The 26,035-nt window shown below is 40.9% G+C and overlaps 2 protein-coding genes across 10 annotated transcripts in view; both read left to right on the top strand.

The window, feature by feature from the left end:
* Window positions 1-4,487, top strand: part of R3HDM1 (R3H domain containing 1) — a 50,340-nt gene extending 45,853 nt beyond the window's left edge. For all 9 annotated transcript variants that reach the window (XM_084208904.1, XM_084208910.1, XM_084208909.1 and 6 more), the window contains 3 exons: window positions 1,185-1,264; window positions 2,050-2,134; window positions 3,163-4,487. In XM_084208904.1, coding sequence (XP_084065030.1) covers window positions 1,185-1,264; window positions 2,050-2,134; window positions 3,163-3,518 — 521 coding nt within the window. In that variant the 3' untranslated portion in view covers window positions 3,519-4,487. The remainder of the gene's footprint in view (window positions 1-1,184; window positions 1,265-2,049; window positions 2,135-3,162) is intronic.
* A 7,002-nt stretch (window positions 4,488-11,489) lies between these two features.
* On the top strand, window positions 11,490-26,001 carry UBXN4 (UBX domain protein 4). The gene is made up of 13 exons (XM_084209519.1): window positions 11,490-11,644; window positions 17,036-17,138; window positions 17,977-18,005; window positions 18,809-18,927; window positions 19,528-19,693; window positions 20,117-20,219; window positions 21,748-21,802; window positions 21,966-22,130; window positions 22,881-23,008; window positions 23,716-23,818; window positions 24,152-24,283; window positions 24,610-24,818; window positions 25,383-26,001. The coding sequence occupies exons 1-13, from the start codon at window positions 11,566-11,568 to the stop codon at window positions 25,519-25,521; spliced, it is 1,530 nt and encodes a 509-aa protein (XP_084065645.1). The 5' UTR covers window positions 11,490-11,565; the 3' UTR covers window positions 25,522-26,001.
* Window positions 26,002-26,035: the final 34 nt, after the last annotated feature.

The following is a 26,035-nucleotide window of genomic DNA, read 5'->3' as shown; positions in this document are numbered from 1 at the left end:
GGATTTTCTGATGAGTTGTGGCTCACTTTAGTAGTATTTGCTGTTGAAGCAGAATCACCAAAATTATTCACTTAAACATCATTTAAAAATTCACCTTATCACTCTGCACTGATACTGTCCCCCATATCTTCAAAGGCTTCTCATCTTCTCATTAATGTGTTTCTCTAGCACACTGGCTTTCTCATATTGTGACATTTCCCATTTCAGCATTGAAAATATTTATAAATTGTTTGCTAGAATTTAGGTTCAAGACTTAACCATAAATCATGAGTTGATAATGCACTGAATCGCACCACTGCCTAAGCATGTATTTTTCATTCCTCTGTAGAACAAGCATGATGGGATGGAGCCTTTAGCCAGGACTGTACCTCAGTTAGTATTTCAGATAGGACCCACCCAAGGAAACAAAAAATTCCTTGTTGAGGAATTTCAGTCTTCTGCTGCCATGTCAACAGAAATTGGGAGTTTTCACTGAGTTAGGATAGTTGATAATACAATGATATAAACCCCTTTTGTGAGTGAGCAAAAGTATCCTGGTAAAATTCCCAAACTCAAAATTAACAGGTCTGTTTTACAGAAAGATTTTCTTTAAAGCAAAACGTACAGAAAATTCTGTGTGTCTCTCTTATTGATAAAGAGAACCTTATTTTCTTGTCTTTGTCTTATTTGTTGCATAATCTTTGTCATTGCTTTGTATTCTGATGATGTAAAAATTCCAGGTGGGCTGTTTGAAGCACCCCTCTTAACTCCCTTAATCTGCTATGATTACTGAAAACTTGTAGTGCATTGTCTTTGTGCATCCTTGCAACAAATAGGAATCTGAAGATGGACCTGGCTCTAATCAGGTCTATAACCATGAAATGACTAAATTAGCATGCTGAGAGGTGCTTTAGACTTATTAAACTCATTTTGAAATGAAAGGACTTATCTAAGACTGCAGTGAAGAAAAAACTTTGAGTGTAATCCCTAAATACCAGCAAGTTTGTACCTTTTCACCTTGGGATCAGGACGTGGTTGATACTGATTGAGTCAGGGCAGCTCTGAGTTTGTTAGCCCTGCCAGACACTCAGTTTTGTGCACAGCAGTTCTGCTTTCTCTTCTGTGTAACATTTTCAGTGTGAGAGAGACCTTGGAGGAAGTTTTGCTGTAACAGAAAAACCCTTCTAATTACCTTTCTCTTTAAGGCGATGCCAGATACCCATTGCTTGGCCAACCCCTGCAATACAATCCATCTTTGTTACGTGGACAAGTAACAAGCCAACAGGTATTAAAAGAGAACAATCTCATGAAACAATGAAAAAAAACCAATTCAGGACTACCATCACAACCACCTAGAATAGGGGAATGTGTTATTGCACTTGGAGAGTAATTGAATGGAAGATGCTTGCTTTGCAATAAGTTTTATTCCATGTCAGTACTCTTCTTTGCTGTATTAAAAAGTGAGAAACATTGTTCTTCTTTGCTGTATTAAAAAGTGAGAAACATTTATCTGAACTATGTCTTTTGGTTTTAAGCAATTCACTAGCTAATTCAAAAATCTAAAGGGGACCCTTTGCTAAAACTATTTTCTTTTATTCAAGTAACCATTTCTAAAAAAAAAAAAAAAATTTTAACGAAGAGTAGGTTTGTTCCTTTCTAGAAAAACAAACCCAAAATATTGGTGTTAGCAAAGTTGAAAAGTATTTGCCTCTATTTAATTTCTGGGACACACAAACCCCCTGCCTCTACCTTGCTCAGTTCCACTCAATGCCAGCTAAAGGATGTGCTGGCTGGGGCAAGGGGATGTTCTTCCAGAATGATTTAAGGTGATTTTTTTTTTCCCCCCCACATCATTGCCTCCCTTTCTTCTGTAGTGAAGGATTGAATGTGCCTGACTGTAGGATTATCAAACTCAGTAACTAAAATTGGATGTGAAGATCTTCTCTGTCCCATGGTAGTGCAGGTTATTTTGCAGACATTGCTCTGCACTGCTTGTCACTGAGCTGACAAGAAAGTTCAAGGTACTGGTGGATTGTCATTGAAGTCCCCTCTTTATGTCAATCTTTCCAGTGTCAGCCTGGAAACAGACATGGAAACAGGGGAAAGAAACCAGCAAAGAAGGCTGCTTCAGCAGATCTTGGTGCAGGAGAACCAGGTATGGATGGAATTGCTGACTGACACAGTCCTCCAGAAAAACGAATTATGGTGATGGGCTGGGAATGTACAAGAAAAGCACAGGTGAGAACGGCCAGAGCAAAGAGAAATCGGACAGAAATGGACATAGCAAACACTGGAAACATAAGGATGGAGAGGAAAACATGGAGAGAGGGGAAGAGGGAAGTTAAATGGGAAAAGTGTAGTTTTGAAGGCTGGAGAAAAGACCAGAGAAGTTCAGGATTGGAGAGTACTAAAAGAAAGAGCAAGTAAGTCAGTTTACTGGGCCTAAGTTCTATGATATTGTTACATGAAATATTAACTATACACATATCTGCTTCCTTTTACTGGCCTAACAACTGAAATCAGACAAAAACCACAAATTAGATTGTGCTCTTTGGTTTGTTTTGGTTTTAGTTTTTCCCATTCTAGTATATTTAAGCACATGGATGTGGGAGACATACTAGGAGATTGATTTATAGATTGGCTCGTTGGAATTGGTAAAGATGTCATCTTTTATGATGAAAATTAAATAAAATCTGATGACATCTATCTTAATACCTTTACTGAGAATTTTTGCTATCTGCTGTCAGCTCTTCACAGAAGGTTACAGAAAAATCAGTTTTTCTAACAATTAAATAGAAAGGATTTTTTTGAGGTAAGATAGACTAGTTTTTTTGGCATGGTGATGTGTGAAGCGTTACCAGACAACGCCAATGAGATGCCAGTGAGTTCTGAAACCTGCTGCAAAACGAGTTGTTGATGATTTTATTATTTTCCCCTCTTTGTTCTGAGGACCCTCTTTGTATTCCCAGCTTCTATTTGCACGCTTGTACAAGTAAGCAAATTGTATTTGTAAGCAGCATTAAATGTGAGACCAAAGGCCCTCTAGAATATCAGGAAGGCAAATACCGTGGATTTGGTATCAGCCAACTGGAGATACAAGTATGAAATAAGTAATTTTTCATTTGGGATGTTGTATCATTAAGTGCAAGAACCGATTTAGATTCATTGTTTTCCTTCTTTCAGTTGTAGGGAAAGTTCTAGAAATTACTGAGCTGCCAGAAGGCATAACTCGTATGGAAGCAGAGAAACTCTTTGGAGAACTGTTGAAAGTGGGTGCCAAGATCCGGTGGCTGAGGGATTCCCAGTGCCTGCAGCAGCAGCAGCAGCGGCGGTTCTGCGGGGACGGCGGCGGGGGCCCGGAGCCCGCGCGCGCCGGGGACTTGGCCTCCACCTACACGGTCCTGGCCACCTTCCCCAGCATGGCGGCCGCGCAGAGCGCGCTCAAGAGACAGAGCAGCGGCGCCGTCAGCAAGTTCCGCCTGAGAACCAGCAAGAAGCACTACGACTTCCACGTCCTGGAGAGGGCCAGCTCGCAGTAGCAGTCACACTGCTGGACACTCGGCCTTTACTACTTCCACATCCTCCCTCCTCGATTGGTTTGATGTCATGGGGTTTCTGTTCTCTTCATAGAGACTCCTGGGATGTTTTGTCACATGACATTTGCCATTGAAGAATAAATAACCCAGTGAATCCAGCAAGATGAAGAAAAAAATTTACAGAGTTACTCCCAGACAATAGCAAGGAATCATCTTTGCGACAGGCGGCTTTCTGTAAGGAATGCTGCTGAAATGCCCCCTACTTTTATAGTAGTTTTGTTTTATATTTTTGAAATCTTGTATCAGATCCAAAGTTCTATTGTACAGCAGATGTTCATAAAAATCCATATGCAGATTTGTATTTTATAATCCCTTTTCACAGCCAGCACACAGCAGTCCATTCCAAGGCAGGAACCTGAGGATTGGTGGAGGGGAAAAGAGAACCATTCTCAAGGAATTATATTCATTTTCTAGCAAACTACCCAAGATCTTCAAGTTAACCTGTTCTTTGCCCCTTGTGTGTTTTTTCTTTTCTTTTTTTCCTCTTTTTTTTCTTTATCTTTGTTTTCTGTTTTTCTTTAAGAAAAACATTTTAGTAAATAACTCCTTAGGTAGTCCTTGTCTTTTGCAATATATTCAAACAATGTCAAAAGAAATTACAAGTTTGTACCCTTGAAGAATTTGCTTCTGATCCAGCAAGTTTAATAATTACTAGAAGGGGATTATGAATAGGTTACAAAGAATGTTCACTGAATCACATTTTAATATTTCTTTTTAACAAAAGCGTGAAGAAACTTTATGTATCTTCATACAAGTGACAAAATGTTTGCACTTTAATTGTGTTCCCACCAGTATGGGTCTCTTTCTCTTCCTTTTCACGCTAAGATAATTGTGTTTGGTAAGTGCTGGAAACCTTTTTATTAGTTTAAGTTTTCATCATTTGCAGATGCTCACTGGACATTAAAGATTCATTGCACATAAATGAAACAAAACTTTTTTCAACTTGTGTAATTTGCAAGTCTGTACAATGTGTGCTGATGCAAGCCTTTTTCAGTTCAAAAGAATAAATGTTTACAAACACAAACCTTTTCAGTGCACTTTTTAAGCTTCTAGGAGTCTTCTGAAACCTGGATGAGCTCATATTAATGGCTGGAATCCTTTCAAATGTGAGAAAAGAACTTAAACCCACAAATATTAGAACCTCTTAAAAAACCACCTGCTGTTCCTCTTCTGACATTTATGTTATCCAGCCCTTCATAATATTTAAATGTTTCTCTATATAAGTAAAAAAGAGAAAATAGTCAGATGCTGTAAGGGACTGCTCCTGATTTATTTTTAGCTCAGGAACTGATTTGCTGTGTAGACAAGCAACTACTTGGTCACTTCATAAGGCTATTGTTTTGTGCATTTGTAACTTCTGAAAGAGGAAACTCAAGGTAAACTTTCTGTTTAAAAATGTTTTTACAGAGGGTAAAGGTGAAGAATTAAGGTGCCTAAACCAGCATTAATTTCCATTGTTTATACAAATTATTCTATCCCTGAACACCCAAACGGTGATGAAGTACTTGGAGGAAACCTTAGAAAACTGACCTGTCTGGGAATAATGTAGCCTAATGAATTAGTTTTATGGGTCTTGATTCTGTGAAATGCTGTAGCAACAGGTATTTACTAAAGGTCAACTTAGATGCTCCCCTAAAACAAAGTGGAGGATGTTCACCTTCAAGTCCCCAGATAAAAGACAAATCTACTCATTCCAGTCTGCTTTTCTAAAAGGATGGTACTTGGCATTCAAGTTGTGCTTGACTGAGGATCTATTTATTGCTGCTTCTTGGGCTGGACTGCTGCAGTTTACTGCACCCAAAGCCCCTCCTCTGAACAGCACGGATAGCATGACTACTGCCTGCATTCTGTCACTGCCTCTTGCTGATTGCCATGCTAGTTTAGGATTAGGGTTTAATCCTGTAAAAGTAGCTGAGATTAAAGGGCTGTAGGGACAGGTGTCTCAGCCCAGCAAGGCAGCTGCCTCCCATCATTAGCTCATTCCACAACAAGATTCTTCGAAGACGTAGAAGGCTAGATAGTAGCTGAGAGCTTCCATCTGTTCTGAAAGACCCCAGCACTAAATTTGTATCAAACCCTTTCCAAAGGATATTGCATGGCTTGCTGCATTTCATAAACTGTTCTCCTAATAAACAGAGAAGAAAAGGTAATGTGGTAAACGTGGAGAATGCGGCCCAAACAACAGGGAGGGAGGGATATACTGGTTAGGAATAAGGCACAGAAAATATTTAATTTTTATCAAAGAAGTTACAAACTTGAATGCAAGTTGCCCTAGAATAAAAAGTTGAAACATAAGAAGCCGGTTGTAGTCTACTCCAGAAACTGGCCCTTTCTGAGTAGGTTTTACTCTGTGTTAAACAGGGATGGTGATGTTATTTTATCTGGATGTGTTGATATGAGCCCCACAGTTATAATTCACAGGACTTTGGCACTGCCAAAGGTTTCTGATGTCTACAGTGGGCAAAGTATTAAAATATTTCCACTTCACAGTTGTGTTTACTCCTGGGTTTGTGCTATTTCATACTTTCTCTAGTAAGCAAACAGGATGCAAACTCATCTAACCAAGACATTTTATACCTTTCTGGCCTTTATACCCTTCTGCCCCTTTTGGTTCCTTAAACCACATAAGCCCAGGCACTATGTGCAAAACCCCTGGAGAATTGCATTTGTTCCACGGATTTGGATCACAGTCTAGAAAGCAAATAAAAGCAGATTCATGTAAAATGCATTCTCATGTTCCAAAAAAATCTTTTAGTACTCCAGTGTATTTGAGCTTCCCCTCATTTACCATTAAAAAGCTATTTTTAAAGCAAATAGTGACAAAAGGAATTAAGTGGAGACTTCCATTGCAACAATATAATATGTTTTGTTTTACTGAGAGCATGTCTTAACTTTTAAAACTAAGGAAAAGCGCTGGAAGAATAAGCAGAAAAGCTGAACAAATGCAGCTCTTACCTACTCCATTAAAAGCTACTATTTCTTGATTTTAATTTTTAATTAACACACTTATAGTGTAAAATTCCTCCCTGAACTGTGAACACTTCATATAATGTCTGATATGACAGTCAAGAAAGATAATTAAAACTTCAGAATATAAATTTAAGCCCCATACTTTGAGGACTCCCCAAACCACATGGGCCTGATGCTGGAATTGGGTGGCTCATTCCAGCACACCCTAAAACATCCTCACAGCCTGCATGTGCCTGCCAGGCTGTGGCTGCTCTATTTTGGTAAAGCAGGGTTGATTGGGAACAAGCATCTTCCATCTTCCCTGACATTCCTCCCTGGGCAAATGTCACCTGTTCTAATATGACGTTTTCCTTTCACTCACATACACTTAGAAAAATGACATGAAAAGGAGCAGAGTGTCTATGAAGACAGAAAGGTGTGCTGTGGTGTACACAGACTGTAGAGCTTTGGTGTCTCCACCTGCAATCACCCCCAGCCCTTTTGTAGGACATGTGATGTTTGAAGATCCAGGTGCTACAGGGCAGCTGTTTGCAGATGGGGTTTTATCAAAGCACCAGAAGAACTGTGTAGCTCAATGAATCCAATAAGGTACCTGGCTACACAACCTGCCTTTCACAGGGAGAAGTTTTTACCTATTTCCTATCTTCTTGCAAGCCAGTTCCTTCTGAAGGTGGAATGAATAGTTGTATTCTCATCCTATGACACTCATTTGTGTCTTAAAACTTCACACTTGACTTGTTTGTTGTTTTGAGTTCACATTGTACTAGCTTGGATGCCTGGAAGGAAGTCAAAAATACAACTTTCTATAAATACTATTTAGCTCCATGATATATTTTTTCCCCATAAAATTGACCTCAAGTTCCTGTATTCAGCCCTGAAGCAAAGAATGTTTAGATGAAGCTTTGGAGAAAACTGACCAAAACACTTTGAAGTTACAGGTCATGAAAAATTATTGTAGCTGGAATTTTTATATATTTCTAACTATTAAAGGAATTATTTCAATCCCTTCAATGTTTCTACAGCTTGGTTTTCATGAAGGTCTTTTCATGAAGGTCTTCTCTATGTCCTATTTGCATTTAAAACATTTTGGATATTTTGGCTATTAATGTAAGTACAAAATTTAAGTGCACAATGTTAATGTGACTTCATTTTGGAAGCTTCATTTCTTGGGTGTAGAACCCATAAAAGGGCCTGATTTCCAGAACAATCTGAAAATTAAGTCCCTGTAAGTTATCTTATTCTGGAACCTAAGACCAAAGTCTCCATCCACAATCAAAACCTTCAATGTAAATAAGTTGCCTCTTGGATTACTTGAAAATGTGTGCAATTATGTTCTTACCACGATGTGTATGAGCCTCCTCTTACTTCAGTGTCTGCCTTGTGTCCTCAGACTCGCAGGGCCGGCGTTTGGCCCTGACTCAGTTCAGCAGCCATCACTGCAAGGTTTATTTTTTATCCTCCTTGCAACTACGTGATGTTCCGCTATATCTGTCAAAATCTGTCGGCTTGAAAGTGGAACTTGCTGAAGGCCTGATTAAGCATTAAAATTTGGTCCAGGACACATACACTTCAGTGTTTGCTGCTATTTTTTCATTTTCCAGTCTCACTGGTAAAGCTTGTGCACCGAGTCATTATATGGGATGCCTGCAGCTGGAATGGACTGTGCCTGCACTCGGGAAGAGATGAGCCTGGTGCTGTAAACCAAAGAGTTGTAGAGGACAACCTGTGTGTCGCTGGCAGCTGTATGCTTTTAAAACTGGAATAAGTTATAAAAATAAACTCTGTTGCTGTGGATAATGCTTAACAGTGAGGTTTATTCTTAATTCAGCTCCTGTGTCCCAGTTAACTGGGAATCTGAATTAGCTGGGGACTGATGATGATCCCCAGTGCTGACAGCAGTGGAATGTTTCAAACCCAGGTGAGCGGAGGTGGGAGGCACGCTCGACACTGGCTGGGCATGGACTGACTCCAGCACCAAGGGATCTGTTACACTCCATCTCCCAAAATTACTTGGCAATTTAAAAAGAATATTTACAAGCAATATTGCACATTATACTTCAATTGCAGTGGCCTCAGTTTGAATTTGAGTGAGAAACGCTGGCAATCTGCTTTTTTCTCATACCCTAACTTTTGCCCTAGTTGTTGGGTTAATTAGCTCTGCCCTTCTTTGGTTTTCCAATGTAGTTAATAAGGACCATCATTATTAAGTGTGCCCTGACAGTCTACCACACTGATTTATACAATCTGGGAAATACACCAGACCTTGACTCCACAGTTGCTCGAATTTGCTGACTTTTTACTTGGCTTAAGCAGATAATTTTGATTTGTTAATTAATTGCTGATTTAGGGTGAAACAACAGTGCAATTTAAAATAGGATTTCCCTAATAAAGATACTTTTCATTTTGATCCAGATGGATGTGTTCTGGTTCTGGGGAGAAAAAATTATTCTCTTAGAATGCAAATTACTGCCCTGCATTGTTTCCCATGCCAATAACTGAAAACACACAAGACATCCCCCTTCAAAGAACTGAATCCCAGGTAATGCTCCAGCTGTCAAACCATTTTTTCTCAATAAAATTTTCTACTTACTAGTTAGTTATCCTGTCTTTTTCTAGGCTTACAAACTGCAGACCTCTGTTGTTTCCAGACACACCTGTGCTAAAGGCTCTCAGATGAACATCAAAGGCATATCCAAAAAGTCAGTGACCCTACAGTTGGAGACTTCCACTTCTAAAACTGTAGTTATTTGAGAATGTAATACAAATAGTTCCTGAGGATGTAAGAGATTGTACACCTTCACAAAAATTACATATATAGTCAATAGTAAGCCCTTTTTTTTCCTCCTTGTTTCAAGTGGTATCAAAGAGTTTGAAAATCATATTTGCAAAACAATTTTCAAAACACACAGTGTTCAACATTTTACTCACCCCTCTTGTGAAACTTGGCTTCCAACTTAGGGTTCCAAATCAGATGCAGTAAATGCAAACTACAGTTGCTGGAAATGCCAAGAGAATTAGTGCAATGCATCCAAATTTATTAGAGAATTCAAGATACACCTCTTCCTCCCATGCCACACATGCAGTTGTGTAACAGAGATATCTCTTTATTCACCTCCAAAAACAAATTCGGTTTGATACTATCCAACCTTCGGCATTGTCTTTAAATCTGTTTTGTATCATAAAGAAAAAACATACACAAATATACAAAATTTTTTTAAGTCTATCTCAGAAACATGTTCTGATAGTATTTCTTTAAGAAACTTGCAGAGGCATGACACACATGCAAAGCCTACCTAGTGAGGATTACTGTGACACAATTTCCACATGCTGCATCTTGGGAGAGGTAAAAGAGATTCCGTACACTGTTGTCAACACTGATTTGCTTCCTTTTCACTGTAAGTCTGAAGGATTTTTTAGTTGTTATTTTCCAGTTACACAAGGTACAGCAGTGAAAGATTTCCAGACTGAGAGACTGTGTGGTTTTTGGCCTTTCAATATTTGAGTACCTGCCTCAGCAAGTTACCCAGTACACACAGTCACAGTCCTCATGGTGTTTTAGAAAAGCTCAAGAGCAGTGCTCTGTCCCAAATGTTATCATCAGAGCACTTGCCATCAACTGTCCTGTCCCAGTTGCTGTGAAATGTCTACCAAGGAGTCCTCCTGCCTTGCTGGCTGTGCTGTGCCAGCCCCTCACAAAGCCTGGGAGCACGGAGGATGTCCTGGCTTCCCTCCTGCCTCTCGTGGAGGATCTCTGCACACCATACTCTATTTTTGTTCTATTTAACATGGATTTCTGTCATTTCCTCCATCACTTTTCCCCCCCGTCACACCCTTGCCTCCTCCAGAGTGGGTGCTGGGGCAGGGGTGGCTGTGACCATCGGTCCTCCAGCCCCAGGTGCAGGAGGTGCCCCTTTTTCTGGCAGCTACCTCACAGAATGATGGAATTGTCAGGGCTGGAAGGAGCTCTGGACATGACCCTGTCCAACCCTCTGCTAAGGCAGGGTCACCTGGAGCAGTGACACAGGAATATGTCCAGGTGCATCTGGAACGTCTTCAGAGAGGGCGACCCCACACCCTCCCTGTGCCACCCCCAATGTAAAGCTCTTCTTCATGTTGAGGTGAAATTCCTTCTATTTTAGTCTATGCCCATTGCTCCTCATCCTGTCAGGGGACACAGCTGAAAAGAGTCTGGCACGGTCCTCTTGGTACCTGACTTTGATATACTCATATTCTATTTGAGGTATTTACTCTGCATTACAGAATCACACAGTCAACGGGTTTAGAAAAGACCTCTGAGATCATCGAGTTCAAACTGACCAAACACCACATCAACCAGACCATGGCACCGAGTGCCACATCCAGCTTTTCTTCAAAGACCGAGAGGAACCGTGACTCCACCACCTCCCTGAGTAGCCTGTTCCAATGTCCAGACATCTCTTCTGAGAAGAGATTTTCCCTGATGTCCAACCTAAAGCTGCCCTGGAGCAGCTTAAGGCTATAGCCCATCGTTCTGTCGCTGGTTCCGTGGGAGAAGAGCCCGGCTCACACCTGGCTCCACCCTCCTGTCAGGGAGTTGCAGACAGCACTAAGGTCCCCCCGAGCCCCCTTTTCGCCAGGTGAGACGCCCTTCCAGCCGCTTCTCACAGGACGTCTATGAACGAGATGCCCTCTCAGCCTTCCCTTCCCTAAGCTAAACACGGGCAGCTCCCGCCACTTCTCCTGACGGCCCGACCCCTTTCACAGCGGGACAGCGCAAGGAGCGATGCCCGCCTGCGGAAACGCTCCGGCCCCTTCCTAAACCGCCAAGATGGCGCCGGGCTGAGGGGGGCGGGACCCGCCACCGCCCCCCGCGCGCGATCGGGGAGGGGGCGGGCGGGCGGGGCGCGTGCCGCGAGCGGCAGCCAATCAGGGGGCGGCGGCGTCGGGCGGCGCGCGCAGGCGTGCGGGCGGCGGTTGGCGCGGCGGCGGCGCAGGCGCGGTGCCGGTGTCGCTGAGGGCGGCGGGTCCCGGCGGTCCCACGATGTGGTTCGGCGGCTCCGTCCCCGCCGCCATCGCCGCCGCCAAGGAGCGCAGCTCCGTCTTCGTCGTGTTCGTGGCAGGTACGGTACGTCCCGGGGCCGCCCGCTGCCCCCGCCGGCAGGGCCCGGCAGCGCCTTGCCAGCTGTGTCCCGCCCGCCGCCCCTCCCGCCGAGCGGGATTTGTGCTGTGTCAGCCCCAGCCCGCAGTGTCGGTGTCCGGCCCCCGCCCGTCCGCCTTGTGGAGCGGAATCGCCCGTCCGTTGTGTCGCCTTCCCTCCGTTCTGCTCCTCTGCACCGGATTCTCGCCGGTGCAGCTCTCCGGGCTGCTCGTCGTGTTTTGTTTCCTTTCCTCGTACCCACAGTGCGTGTTTCATAACACTGTAATTGGAACCTGTAGGAATTCACATCGTCTTGTGTACGCTGCCTTTCTCTATGAAAAAAAAAGATGGGAAAGGGGAACACAGTCTTGAGCTGCGCCGGGGGAGTTTAGGTTGGGTATTGGGAGGAATTTCCTCCCAGAACGGGTGATTAGACATTGGAACGGGCTGTCCAGGAGGTGGTGAGGTCCCCGGGAGTGTTTAAGGAAAGACTGGACGTGGCACTCGGTGCCATGGTCTGGTTGACAAGGTGGTGTTTGGCCGTAGGTTGGACTCGATGGTCTCAGAGGTCTTTTCAGCACGATGGAAACGGTGATATTCTGTGATTAGACAAGCTCTTTACTTATTTTTGAGCTTTTGCGTATCTCTGTGTTCGTTGTTTCTTAAGATTTTACTGTTGCCTTACATGCTCGTGGTTTGAAGATTTTCAGGTGCTTCAAGAAACAGTTACAATGTTGAATGTGTGACTTATTGTTGTTCCCTTAAGAACTATTGAACTGTGGGACTCACGTGGCTTCAAGAAGTTCACTCCCAAAGGGGATGTGAACAGAAAAGTGCAGTTAAATTCCATTGCTGACACAGCTCTCCATGTGCTTGGAGAACAGCGTTTTCTCCTGGATAGTAAAGGTACTGATAGAAATCAAGGTCTTGTCAGACCACAGATTGGGCTGTGTTGGAGTAAAGAACGGGGTGGAGCAGTTCATGAAGAACCTCAGCCCTTGAGAGTCACATTGCACAATTTGGGAGGGACCCCATGCTGGAAGTGTATGAGGAGTCCAACCCCTGAGGAGGAAGGAGCAGTGGAGACAAGGTGTGAGGAACTGACTGTAGGAAGGGAGATTTGTTTTCATTTCTCATGATTCTGCTCTGATTTTTGATTAGTAATAGGTTAAATAAATTTTTCCCCAAGTTAAATATGTTTTGCCTGCAAAGATTACAGGTGAATGATCTCCCCCTGCCCTTATCTCTTCCCATGAGCCTTCCATTCCATTCTCTCCCCTGCCCAGCTGAGGAGGGCAGTGACAGAGGACTTTGGTGGGCCTCTGAGTAGTTTCAACCTGATAAATATCTCAGGGAGTGGTGCATGTTGTAACTTATGCCCCGTATTTTTTATGAAACAGAAGTTCTGCACAAAATGGGGCTCATTAGATTCTGATATTGACTAGGTGGGTGTAGGAATATGTAGATGTACAGGGGAGATACATTTATGGTTGCAGAGATGTAACCTAGTTTTGTCATTGTGTCTGCTGTGAGGATGTGTTATGTTTGTTCCTCTGAGCCCTGGAAAAGGCAGAGCGTGACTTCAGCCAGGCACATCTCTGAAATGGAAGAGTTGGAGAGTTCTGCCGACATCTGGTCCACCCTGGGCACCGTGGGATCAGGGCAGCTGACCCGTGGCAGAGCTGATAAAGAAACTGTTCTATTACATGTGCTGGGAAAGGGAGTGGGAAGCCCAAGAACTTTCTCACTGTGTGTGGAAGCAGCTGTGTTTGAAGGATGTGGAGTGCTGGAAGAATAGTCTGGTTTTGTGTTAGCACAGATGGGGTTTGTTGTTTGGGTAGAAACACATTTCAAACTGCACAGTGATGGTAACTTTGAGCCTTTACACTGCACACTACCTACTGGAGACAGGCATTTGAAAGCACCTGGAGAACAGCTTTCAGCAGTGTTTGGCTCTGTACACTTAATCCAATAATAATGAGAGAAATTGAAGTAGTATTGGGGCGGCCATTGTGTAGGATAACTATTAGGTACAGTTGGCAAAAAATAGGAAATTCTAATTGGACAGGTATCTCCTGTGTCTGTGTTTGGTTTCTGCCACCATCTGCCTGTCCCTCTCTCCCTCTCTCTGCACTCCACTTACATTTTCTCTAGAAAATGAAAAAATTAATTATTCTTCCTGCTTCCAGAATATTTTTTAGTCAAGCAAGGAATAGTGTGGTTATTTATCTTAAAAATGAAGTGGCATTTGTGATTGTAAGTGTACATTGTTCAAGCAGGTTTCTCCTTAAGCGTTTTTGCTTGCAGCCATAATCCCAGCATTTCTGAGCTCAGTGTTTAAAACCTTCATGGCACATTCTGGTTACAGCATGGTGTAAAGGTATTAAAGATGCCATTGAACTCATGGGAAGTTGCAATAAAAGGCATTGCTCTGTTCTCCCCAGAGAGCAAGAGGTGAAGTAGGTCTGCCTGGTTTGAAATATTAAGGTGAGATGTTAGGGGCCTCTGGAGACACCAGGTGAGGGGGTTGTGTTTGGGGAACACAGGAGTTACTCTGTGGCCTCGAGTAATTGCCGGCAGCAGCTTCCCTGTGTTGCTGCACAGGGAGAGGACTCCTGACAGTGAAACAGGTCTGGCAATGCAGGTGCCCCAGGGCATGGTGTGAAGTTGTGTCAGGGGAGGTGCAGGCTGGATATCAGGAAAAGCTTCTGACCCCAGAGGGTGTTGGGCAGTGGAACAGGCTCCTCAGGGAAGAGTTCAGGGAGAATTTGGAAAATGCTTTCTCAAAATGTACATGGGAGGATTTTTAGGGTGTCCTGTGCAGGGCCAGGAGTTGGACTCGATCCTTGTGGGTTCCTCCCAACCCAGAATATGTTATGATTTTATGAACATTCCTGGTATCTTGTTGGTAGTGTTCTGCAGGTGATTTTGTAGCCTACAGTTAAAAAGCCTTTGATCCTTTGAGTCACTAATCTAAAGTTGATAGTTCATTTGATACAAAACCTCCTCTGTTCTGACTGAGGTGTTGCAGATTATTTTATATCTTTCCAAAGGTTAGACATGTTCTGATCATGAAAATACCAGACCACTCATAAAAAGTGCTTTTCAGAGTGAAAAAATGAAAGAGTATGTGTGTGACAGTAAAAAACTTTAAATTGTTTGTTTCTTTTTAGTAATGTTTGTAGAAACCCTCCTCCCTTTGTTATTAACTTTATTATTTTAATAATTTTTTTACAAAAAGGTGATTTGCACACATAAGCTGTTGTTAGTTATTTGTGGCCAAGATGTATCACGGCACTTTGCAAGTTAAATAAGTGAAATGCTGCAGAGGAGGAAGAGATGAATGGTTTAATGTCCTGGCTTCCTGGCATTTCTAGAATGGCAATCCTCCCTTACTGAGTAGTTATGAAATGTTGGACATGGAAAAGTAAATTGGGCTTATCTCTCTCCTTCTGAAAGGAAAATACTTCCCTGATGACTGTGTGTTGAGGGGAATTAAAATCTTCTGACAGCCTGTGATGGTTTTGAGTGAGTTCCTCATACAGGAAGTAAATTATTGCAGAAAAAGAGTCTTGTCCAGTATGTGAATCGCTTGAGAAATGATCGATGTTTTCGCTATGTAGATTTACCTGATCAGATTTAAGAGATGAGGAAGTGTGACTGAGTTGTTTACAGATCATTCCACCAAGTGAAATAGAGTGATGTTTTTGTTTGAGAAACAAGAAATCTGAGAGTTTTGGGATTTATAATTCTAAGGCTGTTGTGCTGGCTCAGTGTTTAGCAGAATTATGAATTACATCAAGTTCTGTTGCACTTGACCTCTTGACTATTCTGATGTTTTTCCTGTGACCTGGCAGTTTTGATTTCAGGATGTAATTACTGCTACAAACTGTAATAAATGAACCCTAACCCCTAAATGAGAAAGGATTATCAAAAACAAAAAGATGTATGAGAATAAGCAACTGTTCAGTGGGTAGTCACAGTATTAATGAGTGCATCATGGCACAGAGCTTTATAAAATGTGAGCTATCAGCATTTTCATTCAGTCATCTCTCAGACTGTACTGTGGGCAGCCTCTGCCCAGTTTGTGTCTTTCAGCATTCTTTTTTCTCCAGCAGTTGGCTGTGTGGAAAAGTTAGTGTTAGGCAAGTATTTAGATATTTTTAGTAGCCTAATCAGATGAGCACATGTCCTTTTGAAACAGTGTGTGGTGAAGCAGCTGCCTGCCTGTGAGCATTTGGAAACAGGAGAGGAGGCTGAGCTGCTCTGGGCATAACAGCTGCATTGACCACACTTGGAAGCACTGCACTTAAAGCAAGAGGAAAGGTTCTCATATGAAATAGCCTAAATATTTGCTTACTTATGCAAAAGAATAATAATAGAGGTAGATACTTTTTTACTTGCTCCAGTAATTCCAGGGAAAAAATGAGACGTGGTTGAAAACCACTTTTCCAAAATTGTATTTTTGATACATGCCCCTGTGAAAGGCCTTGTGACCAGATAGCAGCACTTCAGTGGGAGATTCCACTTGTAACTCCTGATCTTTAACAAGTCAAAAATATTGCATGGAATGGCAACTGGGATGAAGCAAACAAGTGGTTTGTTGTTGTCACTGAATAATAGACTACTATACTTCTATACTTGTGACTGGGATTCTTCATCAGGACTGCAGTCCACTCCAAGCTGCTAGGAAGGAATACAGATTGAAGATAAAGAAATGGTTGCAGGCCAGTGTACTTGTTGAAAGATGGTTAATATTCATCAGAATCTATTTATTAACCCACACCCTCACTAAACTGGTGTTTTAGGGCATAAATGTATGATTGATCTGTTTCATCTGATTAAAATAACACCTCTGAATCTTTGGCCCCTAAACACCTTTTCAGTTTCTCTTATCTGAGTGGCTCCTCTGCATTTGTTATTCTTGTTCTGTGCTCCTCACACCTTTTCCTCCCTTTGTACTGTTACTGTTCACATCAGGAAATGGAATACAAAACTAAGTTATAAATAATCTGCAAATAAATGTTTCTTGGTTTGGGGACTTTTTTTTTACACTGTCAAACTGTGAAACCTTACCTGCTGAATTATGTATTTACAGGGAGTGAAGAACATAGTTTTACCTGCTAGCAGCTGATGTACTAATATATAATTAAATTTATGAGGGGCAAGCAAAACATGGTTTTGACATATCAAAGTGAACCAGCTGGATTGAATTGTCGCCAGATTATTAAAAAATAATCATTATAAAGTGACTTGAAAATAAACCCTAGAGTGTTTTACAAAGGTGAATCCAAGGGATTGAAGCAAAGCTAAAATCAGGGCAGAAACAGCACTTTGTGGTGGTTTTAACTCGTGTGTGTGCTGTGTCTTGTAGGTGAAGATGAACAATCTACTGAGATGGCTGCAAGGTGGGAAGACGAGAAGGTGACTGAAGCTGCATCAGATGGTTTTGTTGCTATTAAAATTGACACCAAAAGGTTTGAGCCTATTCTAATTCTGTCTCTTATACAATCTTTCATTGATGATGATGAGAGTAAGAGGCTTTTGAAGTCCTCACCCTGATAAGGAGATAGTGTAAATACAGGATTCCAGAGCAGAAGTAAATTCAGTACTCCTAGAGTCCCTAAAGCCTGAGAAAATGTCAAAATTTATTCTTGTGTTCTGCACATACTCATTGAGTATTTCAGACTGTATTCCAGTACTAGTAATAGAATGCTTGAGGTTGCCCTTTCTCAACTGGAAGAGACACAAAAATGCTATTAAAAATGCAAGTGCTAGAGGCAGTTCTTTATTTGCCAAGTTACATAATGAATTAAAAACCTTTCATGAATTCAGAAAGATAAAAATCTGTAAAGCCCCAGAGAAAATGTGTTTGCCTCCATTGTAACACATAGAATGGAGAAGCATTTAAGCTCCTGGGTAAATTACTCAGCTGTTCTTGTTATGTTTGTGTTCCAGTCCATGTGCACAAAGTGCAGTGACATTTCCCCAGATGGTATTATTTTGAAGCGCTCTATAGACATTTTATTAGATTTACTACATTATTTATGCTAAATAGACTAGATTTCTTTTTCCTGACTTGCCTTTTAGCACTGCTTTCCTAATTTTTATGTAGTCAAATGTGATAACCAAGGATTGTCACCATGTCAACACTTTTGAAGAATGTTAATGATAAGATGCAATGCAAATTTGCTTTTAGTGTTCTCTCAAGTATTTAAATAGTTTTGTAGGACAGTTATTTTTATGATGAAAGAACTAATCTGAAGTTGTTGCAAAATGATTGCTACTCCTAAATGAATCTTTTCTTTTAAACAGTGAAGCATGCCTGCAGTTTTCTCAAATTTGTATCCTTTGAGATCCGTTTAGATGCTACATTATGATTACAGATAATTGCTCTTTACAAGTTAATACCCTTCTTAAGACAAATACTTACAAGCAATGCTATTGAAAATACTTATTTTGGACCAAAACTATGCAATAAACTGTGTTAATAGATACCATCTGTGTAATCAACTAGCTGTCAGTTATTAGAGAAAGTGAGCAAATTGGGTTTTTTTGTTAATCCTATGTAATTCTCTAAATAGAAAATTATCTAAAGCTTTATGTAATCTAAATAACCTGTTGGTCCTACTAATCAGCATTAGAAAACAAACAAAAAATGCTTTAAGTTATGAGCTGGGGCTCAGAGGTGCAGAGGAGGGGGAACAAGCAGTGGCCTGTGTTCTGTCACATACCCAGATGTGAAGACAGGTAAATCCCTGCCTGCCTCAAGGAGGTCACTGCTTACAGTTCATTAATTCCATGTGATGCTGGGAATTCTTAACTTGGATATCCTTCATTACTGTCTACTTAAGATGTTGTCTTACACATAACAAAATATTCTCAAGTCAATGCATAATCAGTTGCCTGAAAAGTTGGAGAAAAGTACTTTGGCCTAAACCAGTAAAAAGGAAAGAAGAAATGCTTACCAGTTGCATGTAATGTTTGCCAGCATCTTTTTCTTTCTTCCTCCCTTGGCCCTGGCTGCTGGTGAGCAGTTGGAGATGAGAGCATTGGGCTAGAAGCTCCTGTAGGAAGTTCTGCTTTGCCCTGTAAAGTTACTCTGTGTCAACTCCTGCCATTCACCGCCCTTAACTGTCCTGTGCAGATCCCGTAGTGTGCGTCCCATCCAGTTTTTTTATAGGAGACAATGGAATTCCTTTGGAAGTTATTGCTGGCAGCGTTTCTGTGGAAGAGCTTGTTACCAGAATCCATAAAGTCAAACAGGTAATGCTGGCAGGCTGGATCTTCCAGATGGAGCTGGTAATGCTCAGGACAGTGGTGGCCCTGGCCCTTAGTTTGTGCCTTCGGGAAGTTACTGGTGGAAGTAGAACCAGTGAATTACTGTTTCTGTCCTTCCAACAATAAAATATGCAACGTTGAGTTCAGTACACGGGTTGGAAGCACTGTGAATATGTGCTGTATTAATTTTTGTTTGGTTTAGATCACCTGTGTAAACAAACCCAGAGTAGTGGAGAAATGTGCCAGGAGCTCTTAACTGAAATGACAAAATGTGACAACTCACCTTTAAGGAGATTTCTCTTCAGCTTATAACACAGTTATGTAATATTGTTCTGTAATGTGGATTTATAAAGTTATATACAAGTGTAGATTGCTTTATCACTTTGATTTCAAGTGCAAGACTAATATGAGAAAAAAATAGGAAATGCATGATTTTACCATACTCAACAATATGTGGTAATTCTAGTTTTGTATTTTCAATTGGGCTGATTTTTCACTAATAATTCAGTCTTGAGCTTTTTTAACCTGTGAAAAATATTGAATTTGAATTTTCATAGGCTACATTCTCTCTTCCCAATTTCTTAGATGCACACAGGGAAAGGGCGGCCTGTGGAAAACGGCAGTGAGGCATCTGCTCCCTGTCCCTCCTCTCAGTCTGATGGTGCTCCAGAAAGGGCAGAATCCAGAGCAGGGGTTTGTGACTCTGCTGAGGCTCTTATGCCTGAGACAATAGCATCTTCTGCTGGTAATGGTTAGTGTTCTCGCCACCTCCAATGCCACCTCGTTTGCTTTGGAAATGGTTTTTATTTGTTACATGATGGTACATTAAAAAAGGATATATATTGAGCAGACTCACTGAAGAAAAACTTGGGATATTCCAGAATGCTTTGTGCAAGTCCAGAGGGAAGGATAACTTGTCATTCTGCTTAGTTTTAAGGAGGAATCTTTGGTTTATAACTCAATAAAACTGTGTATGCTTTCCTGAAAAAGGATTAAATTAAAGAGTTTTTTTGGCTCAGTAACCTAAAACCAAATTGTTGAGGGGGGGGAGTCTAAGTAGCAGAACTGTATGAGATATCCCAGTTGCAAATTGTGGCTAGCAGTGAGCCTAATAATTGTTATGATAAGAAATGCACCTTTTCTTTTTTTCTGCTTTCTTGTAAATCCCTTGAAGATGAAGCAAATTCAGGTCAAGCAAGCCAGGAAGCAACTAATGCTGCAGATGAGCAAGCAAATGATGCTCAGCCTGTTAATGATCTTACACTCAAAGTAGAAAGGCAAGTCTTTTTTTTGCAGACTACTTAATGTGTTGTATTTGTTTCTCAGGAGGCAATTTTGTTGGGTTTTGGGTTGGTTTGGGATTTTTTAACAAACACGTTTCAGTACAGGATTTTGGTCCTTCACCTGTTGTCATCTGGCAAATATTTGTGGTCTTACTTTCTATTACATGTCTCTGACAATACTAGGGCTGGTACCAAACCAAGTTTTTAATTACTATAATTTCTCATGTACTTTGAAAGAAAGAGGTAATCTGGAAAACTCTGAGTGTTCGCCTTTGACATAACTTCAATAGAGAGGATACGTTTGCTGCAGGTTCTTGAGTTAATTGAAACATTGAACTCAAAGCACTGGAAACTGATGCAATAAAATGCCAACCTAGGTTTTGCATAGAGATGTCATCCTATTTCTTCTTGTTGATTTGATGACTGTTTGTAGTTTAGGGATATTGAAAAAGTCAATGGAATCCTATTCTGAGACTCGTGTTTTGATCAGTGAACAGTAATGACTTGAGTTCAGTTTTTTGAAGTATGGTGATCAGAAACACCTGGCTCAAAACATGATTGATTCATTATAAATTGTTTATAAATATGGGATATTGTTTATAAACTTGTTTTTAGTAAGTAATTGATACTTGAAATATCCTGTCTAAAACATAACACATGTTTAGCAAATAGGAATATTTATAATACTAAAATATATTTTAAATATTTTTCATGCTTATTTTAGTGTTCTTCCAAATATAACCAAAGTTATTACACAAAAGGTATATTTTTTACTTCCCACTGATAAGACAATGCAGTCAATATTTTAATAAAATGATCAGTGTTCCTTTTTAAATAATGCGTAATTTATCTGCAGCATTTTTTGCAAGGGGGAGAAAGAGGCCAAGCTCTGTGGTAATTGCCACTTTCCTTTGAACAGCTACCATACATTTTTCTGGTTATATGACTTTTGACATGCCTGCCCTTTCCTCAGACTTCAAATATGTTGGGATTTTATTGGCAATCTGTATTGAGAAATTTACTTTGTTCTTTTAAGTTAATCTTTATTCTGAGGCATTTTTCTGGATAGCTGAGACAGATGCATATGCATCTATGTCAGGGCTATATATTACTTGTGTTCCATTTTAGGAGGTGATGTGCAGAAGAAACCAGATGGCTTAAATAGCTAAAAAGAGATTGAGATTTAGTGTTTCTGTTACCACAGAATCATAAATAGTATTTGCTTATTGTATATCTTCATAAGTTGGTTCAGCAGTAAGAAAATGTAGGATTCTTCATTTAACAAGGGAAAAAGGACAAAAGGAATATGTTAAAACAACTCTGAAGTGGGAAAGGAGGTGGTGAAATCACCACTGCCCTTTGCACGGATGGTGCACCCGCATGGGAATGAATCACTGCTGGTACACGAGGGATTAGCACTGTGTACAGCTCATTTTCATGTGTTCTTCTGGGTTTGCAAATGCTTCATTAACATTTGAAAATACTGCAATGATAAGACTTTTCACTCTGTTCTTAAATTTAGGTTAACAAAAAAGCTTGAAGAAAGACGAGAAGAGAAAAGGAAAGAAGAAGAACAGGTAACACAAAAATGTAAAACCCCTTGCAATTGCAGGTTTGGTTTTTTTTAACCCTTATTTGAATAAATAATAAATAATTATTTCCTTCTTACACAAACATACTTCAGTCTTTTCACTTGCCCGAGGCAATTTTATGGTCCAGTTTTTATATCTCTCTATTCAGAAAGAAATTAAGAAAGAAATTGAAAGAAGGAAAACTGGGAAGGAAATGTTGGAGTACAAAAGACGACAGGAAGAAGAATTGACCAAACGTATGTTGGAGGAAAGGAACAGAGAAAAGGCAGAAGAGAGAGCTGCTAGAGAGCGCATAAGGCAACAGATTGCAATGGTAAATTTTGCATTTTGGAAGAGAGTTTGCTGCTTCTCTCTCTCTCACAGTGTACTAAAATGATAAATTTTCTCATTTGCTGAGGCTTTGAAAGATTGTTCGTTTTTCCACTTGGATCTTGTAGCCGTGTATAGTAATGATTTTTGTGTTTGGGGTTTATGTAGCATTTCCTGTGTATAAAATGAAATTTATGCTTTCATCTTCACAGTTCTTTTCTATATGAACAAACATTTCTGTCATATTGCTTGAGCCTAGTGGAGAATTATCATATAAACGTAAAAATAATTGCAATTTAGGCATGGTGCTAAAAGAGAAGCACAGGGAGTATTTAATTGTGGAACATACACAAGAACACTGCTCTCAAAATGGTGAGGAGGATTATTTTCCAAGTTAGTATATATGGATGTAAACAGTTGATAACTGAAATTCTTCCTCATTATTAGGTTTTGGTATAGAACACTCAGATGTGTTGCCTTTATCTTCCCTGGAGTGTTGAGCTTGCATGGGAAGATCATCTATTAACAACTGGTTGTGGGAAGTGACTCAGTGAGAAGTGTCATCTTGGCTAATGACACGAGATTGTGCAGTTTGGCACTGAATAATTCTTTGCAGTTCCACTGTCTTTTCTCCATATGGTCTGTTTGTATCTGTGCAGTTACTTCATGAGTATAGATCATAGCTGTCTGTTTTAATGAATGTTTAGCAACAAGTTATATTAACAATTAAGGTTTCCCTTTGATCCTTCCACAGGATCGTGCTGAGAGGGCAGCTCGCTTTGCAAAATCGAAGGAAGAAGCAGAAGCTGCAAAAGCTGCAGCTCTTCAGGCTAAACAGGCTGAAATAGAGGCCAGAAAAGAGGCAGCTCAAAGGGAGCGAAGGTGAGTTGCAGTAGAGACACAAATGTGTATTTTGGGGGAGAGAGATAAAGAAACTTTTTTAAAAGAGTTAATAGATCTCCTCATCTCTTCATGCTGTGTTGAACTGTTTAAATAGTGACAATAAAGGTAGCTGTTTACATGAACGTGATGCTCTTTGAGAGCTTTCATCTTTTTGACATTCATGATCATGAAACACTAACCACCTTTACTGGTGTGTTATTTTAGTTAGATAAGAGCTTTCTTGTGTCTGAGCTTTGATTTAAATACCAGTACAATGCAGCTTGGTGGGGTACTAGATAAGGTGAGAATGCCAGAGATTATGCCTGGACAGAGTGACTCGATAATGTCAGCAGTGCTGGGGAGCTTGGTGCAGATCCAGGGGGCTGTGTGTGGATGGCTTGGATTCAGCAAGGCTGGGCTGGGGCCATCAGCTGCCCACTTCAGAGCTGTCTCCTGCTTTGCCCAGCAATGCTGGTTTAAGAATTATCCACACCTATGGGAACCTTATATGGAGCTGTGGAAGAGATGCGTTGTGAGAGATCAGCAGGTGATTTTCCACTGTGAATTCAGTCTTACAACCCTTCTTTGCTGCCCTGGGCAGCATGACTGTCCCTCTCTGCCACATTTCAGTACTACCAAGCTCAGGGCCCAGGAGCCTTTGTCTGTGAGTGTTCATGTCCTGAATGACCCCAATCCCTGTCCCGCAGTGCAATAGCCAGGATTCAGTTCCGCCTCCCCGATGGATCTTCCTTCACCAACCAGTTCCCATCTGAAGCACGGCTAGAGGAAGCCAGGCAGTTTGCTGCACAGGTAATATGGGCATTTTGTTTATCAGCTATGTGCTGATTATGATTTGGTGAGCATCAAGTAGTTGATGGTGGTGGAGTTGTCATAAACTCCTTTCCTTATTGGGTATATGAAGGGAGTTTTAGCAGCCTTCTGCAGTGCCACCAACCGCCTTTGGATTGCTGCAGTGTGTCATTAGTAAGACATAGAGAAAAATAAACAATATTTCCTCTCCTACTCTGAGGATGATTGATAGTTTTATACAAAACTTTTGTTAAGGTATACTCAGCTGGCAAATATGCGGTTGTTTGAAAATGAGCAGTTATAAATAAAATGGTTTCTTTATGTGCTTCACAGACGGTTGGTAACACTTACGGCAATTTTTCACTGGCGACAATGTTTCCCAGGAGGGAGTTTACCAAAGAAGATTATGGAAAGAAGTTACTGGAACTCGAGTTAGCACCCAGTGCTTCAGTAGTGCTGCTGCCGGTAAGTGTTGGGTTTTGGTGTGTTTGATTTTTCAAACAGCAGTACAGTAGCTGGATACTTGCTGTTAGTTGGCTATGATGGTATTTTGCTTGAATTTGGTGATTTTCTTTGTCTAAACAGACTGCAAAATTACTCTAGTTTTTGTCAGGACTGATTTGGAGAAGTTTTTCTGAAGCAGATAAATGGTGGCATAGACACTCGTCTAAGGTGTAACCAAGGTTGTTCCTTTGTGTCTGCTGAGCTGCTTCAAAAGGATGTGTGAAGTACTCTGTCTACAAGAGCAGGACTTTAATACCTGACAGGTTTGCTTCGTGTGTTCATGACAGGCGGGAAGACCTGCGACTTCTGTTGTTCAGGCTTCAGGCAGTGATCTGTGGAAGTTCTTGGGCACAATCCTTTACCCCCTCTTAGCGGTTTGGAGATTCATTAGCAACTTCCTGTTTACGAGCCCACCCCCCTCACAGCCCTCTGTGAGATCAGCTCATCAGCAAGACCACGCAGCTCCCTCAACGTCGGGCAACATGGAGCAAAGCAGGTAAGGTAAAGTGTTAAAGGCAGCTGTTTCTCAAGCCTCTTGCTGCAATTGCTTTAATCTTGTAGTGGGGAACTGTACTTCCAATTACACGGTAGGAAAAACATTGTCTCGCAGTCATTTATGAATAGGGAATTCAGCTGTAACTACAGAGGTGAGCTTCACTTCAGCTGATACTGTTTGAAAGATAAAAATGTTAAAAATGAGAGATCAAACTGTTAGGGGATGGTTGTGCAAGAAACAATAGATGCAGTCTGGTTTTGACAGGTTTTGGATTGCCTAGAGGATGACATCTCCCATGTACCAGGAGAGCTGCTCAGCTGTTTCTGGTGAAGAAGCCACATATTGCTTCAATGACAGGGAAAATGAGAGTCTGCCACTCTGTCTGACTGCTTTTAATTGACAAATTTTCACCTGGGTATTGCTTCCCAAGGAAACAAAGGGTTGAAGAAAATTATTCTTCAGGATAAGAGAAGGATGGATGATTTGTGTTTATTGCATTTGCTGCTTCTCTTGTGTAATTATTACTGAGGAAACTGTCAAACCTCACTGTTCTTTGTGCCCTAGGCAAGCAGTCAGGAAACGAGTAGTGGAAAAGCGGGGGGAAGACTTCAAAAAAGAAGGCAAAATATATAGACTGAGGACTCAAGATGATGGAGAAGATGAAAACAATACTTGGAATGGAAATTCTACACAACAAATGTAGTTTTGAGTAACTGCAGTTACTATCTGGCTGCTTTTTTTTTTTTCCTTCTCATATTTGATCTAAGTCAACTAAAGCTTCTGGACAAGTGGGGCTTATTTTACACTGACTGAATTACTTAATTCTTATTCCTGGTGGATTATGGAATAAAGTCACCTATGTCAGAAAAATCAAGTGGGTGTAGGTGAAATCTAATAAAAAGACTGAAACTCTCCATCAGCTTTCATAAATATTGCCCTATGCCATGGAAAGGCACTTTTTAATCTATAAATATTCTGCTACATAAATTTAAGGGCCAGATATATTCATATAAAGGTCATGGTAGACAATGACTGATTAAAATGAGGATTTCAGAAGCACTATAAGTAGCAAATCAGGTAACTAATTTATGTTTAACTTTTTTCTTGCTTCTGCAACTGCAAGCAAAACCTTGTAGTTTTTAATTCCCTAAGCACTCAATAAACTATTTTCCAGAAAACATGACTATCTTGTGAAGTTCCTCTGATGTGCTGGTATC

The sequence above is a fragment of the Fringilla coelebs genome (assembly GCF_963513975.1).
Source record: "Fringilla coelebs genome assembly, chromosome: 7".
NCBI lineage: Eukaryota > Metazoa > Chordata > Aves > Passeriformes > Fringillidae > Fringilla > Fringilla coelebs.
The sequence above is the reverse complement of the archived record's forward strand: the minus strand, read 5'-3'. Positions and strand labels throughout refer to the sequence as shown.

Excerpts from the sequence above, each read along its gene's own strand:
- UBXN4 (XM_084209519.1), top strand. The coding sequence starts at position 11,566 with ATGTGGTTCGGCGGCTCCGTCCCCGCCGCCATCGCCGCCGCCAAGGAG. Across the intron at positions 11,645-17,035 it reads CTTCGTCGTGTTCGTGGCAG|GTGAAGATGAACAATCTACT; the intron begins GTACGGTACGTC and ends TGTGTCTTGTAG. Across the intron at positions 19,694-20,116 it reads AGCATCTTCTGCTGGTAATG|ATGAAGCAAATTCAGGTCAA; the intron begins GTTAGTGTTCTC and ends AATCCCTTGAAG.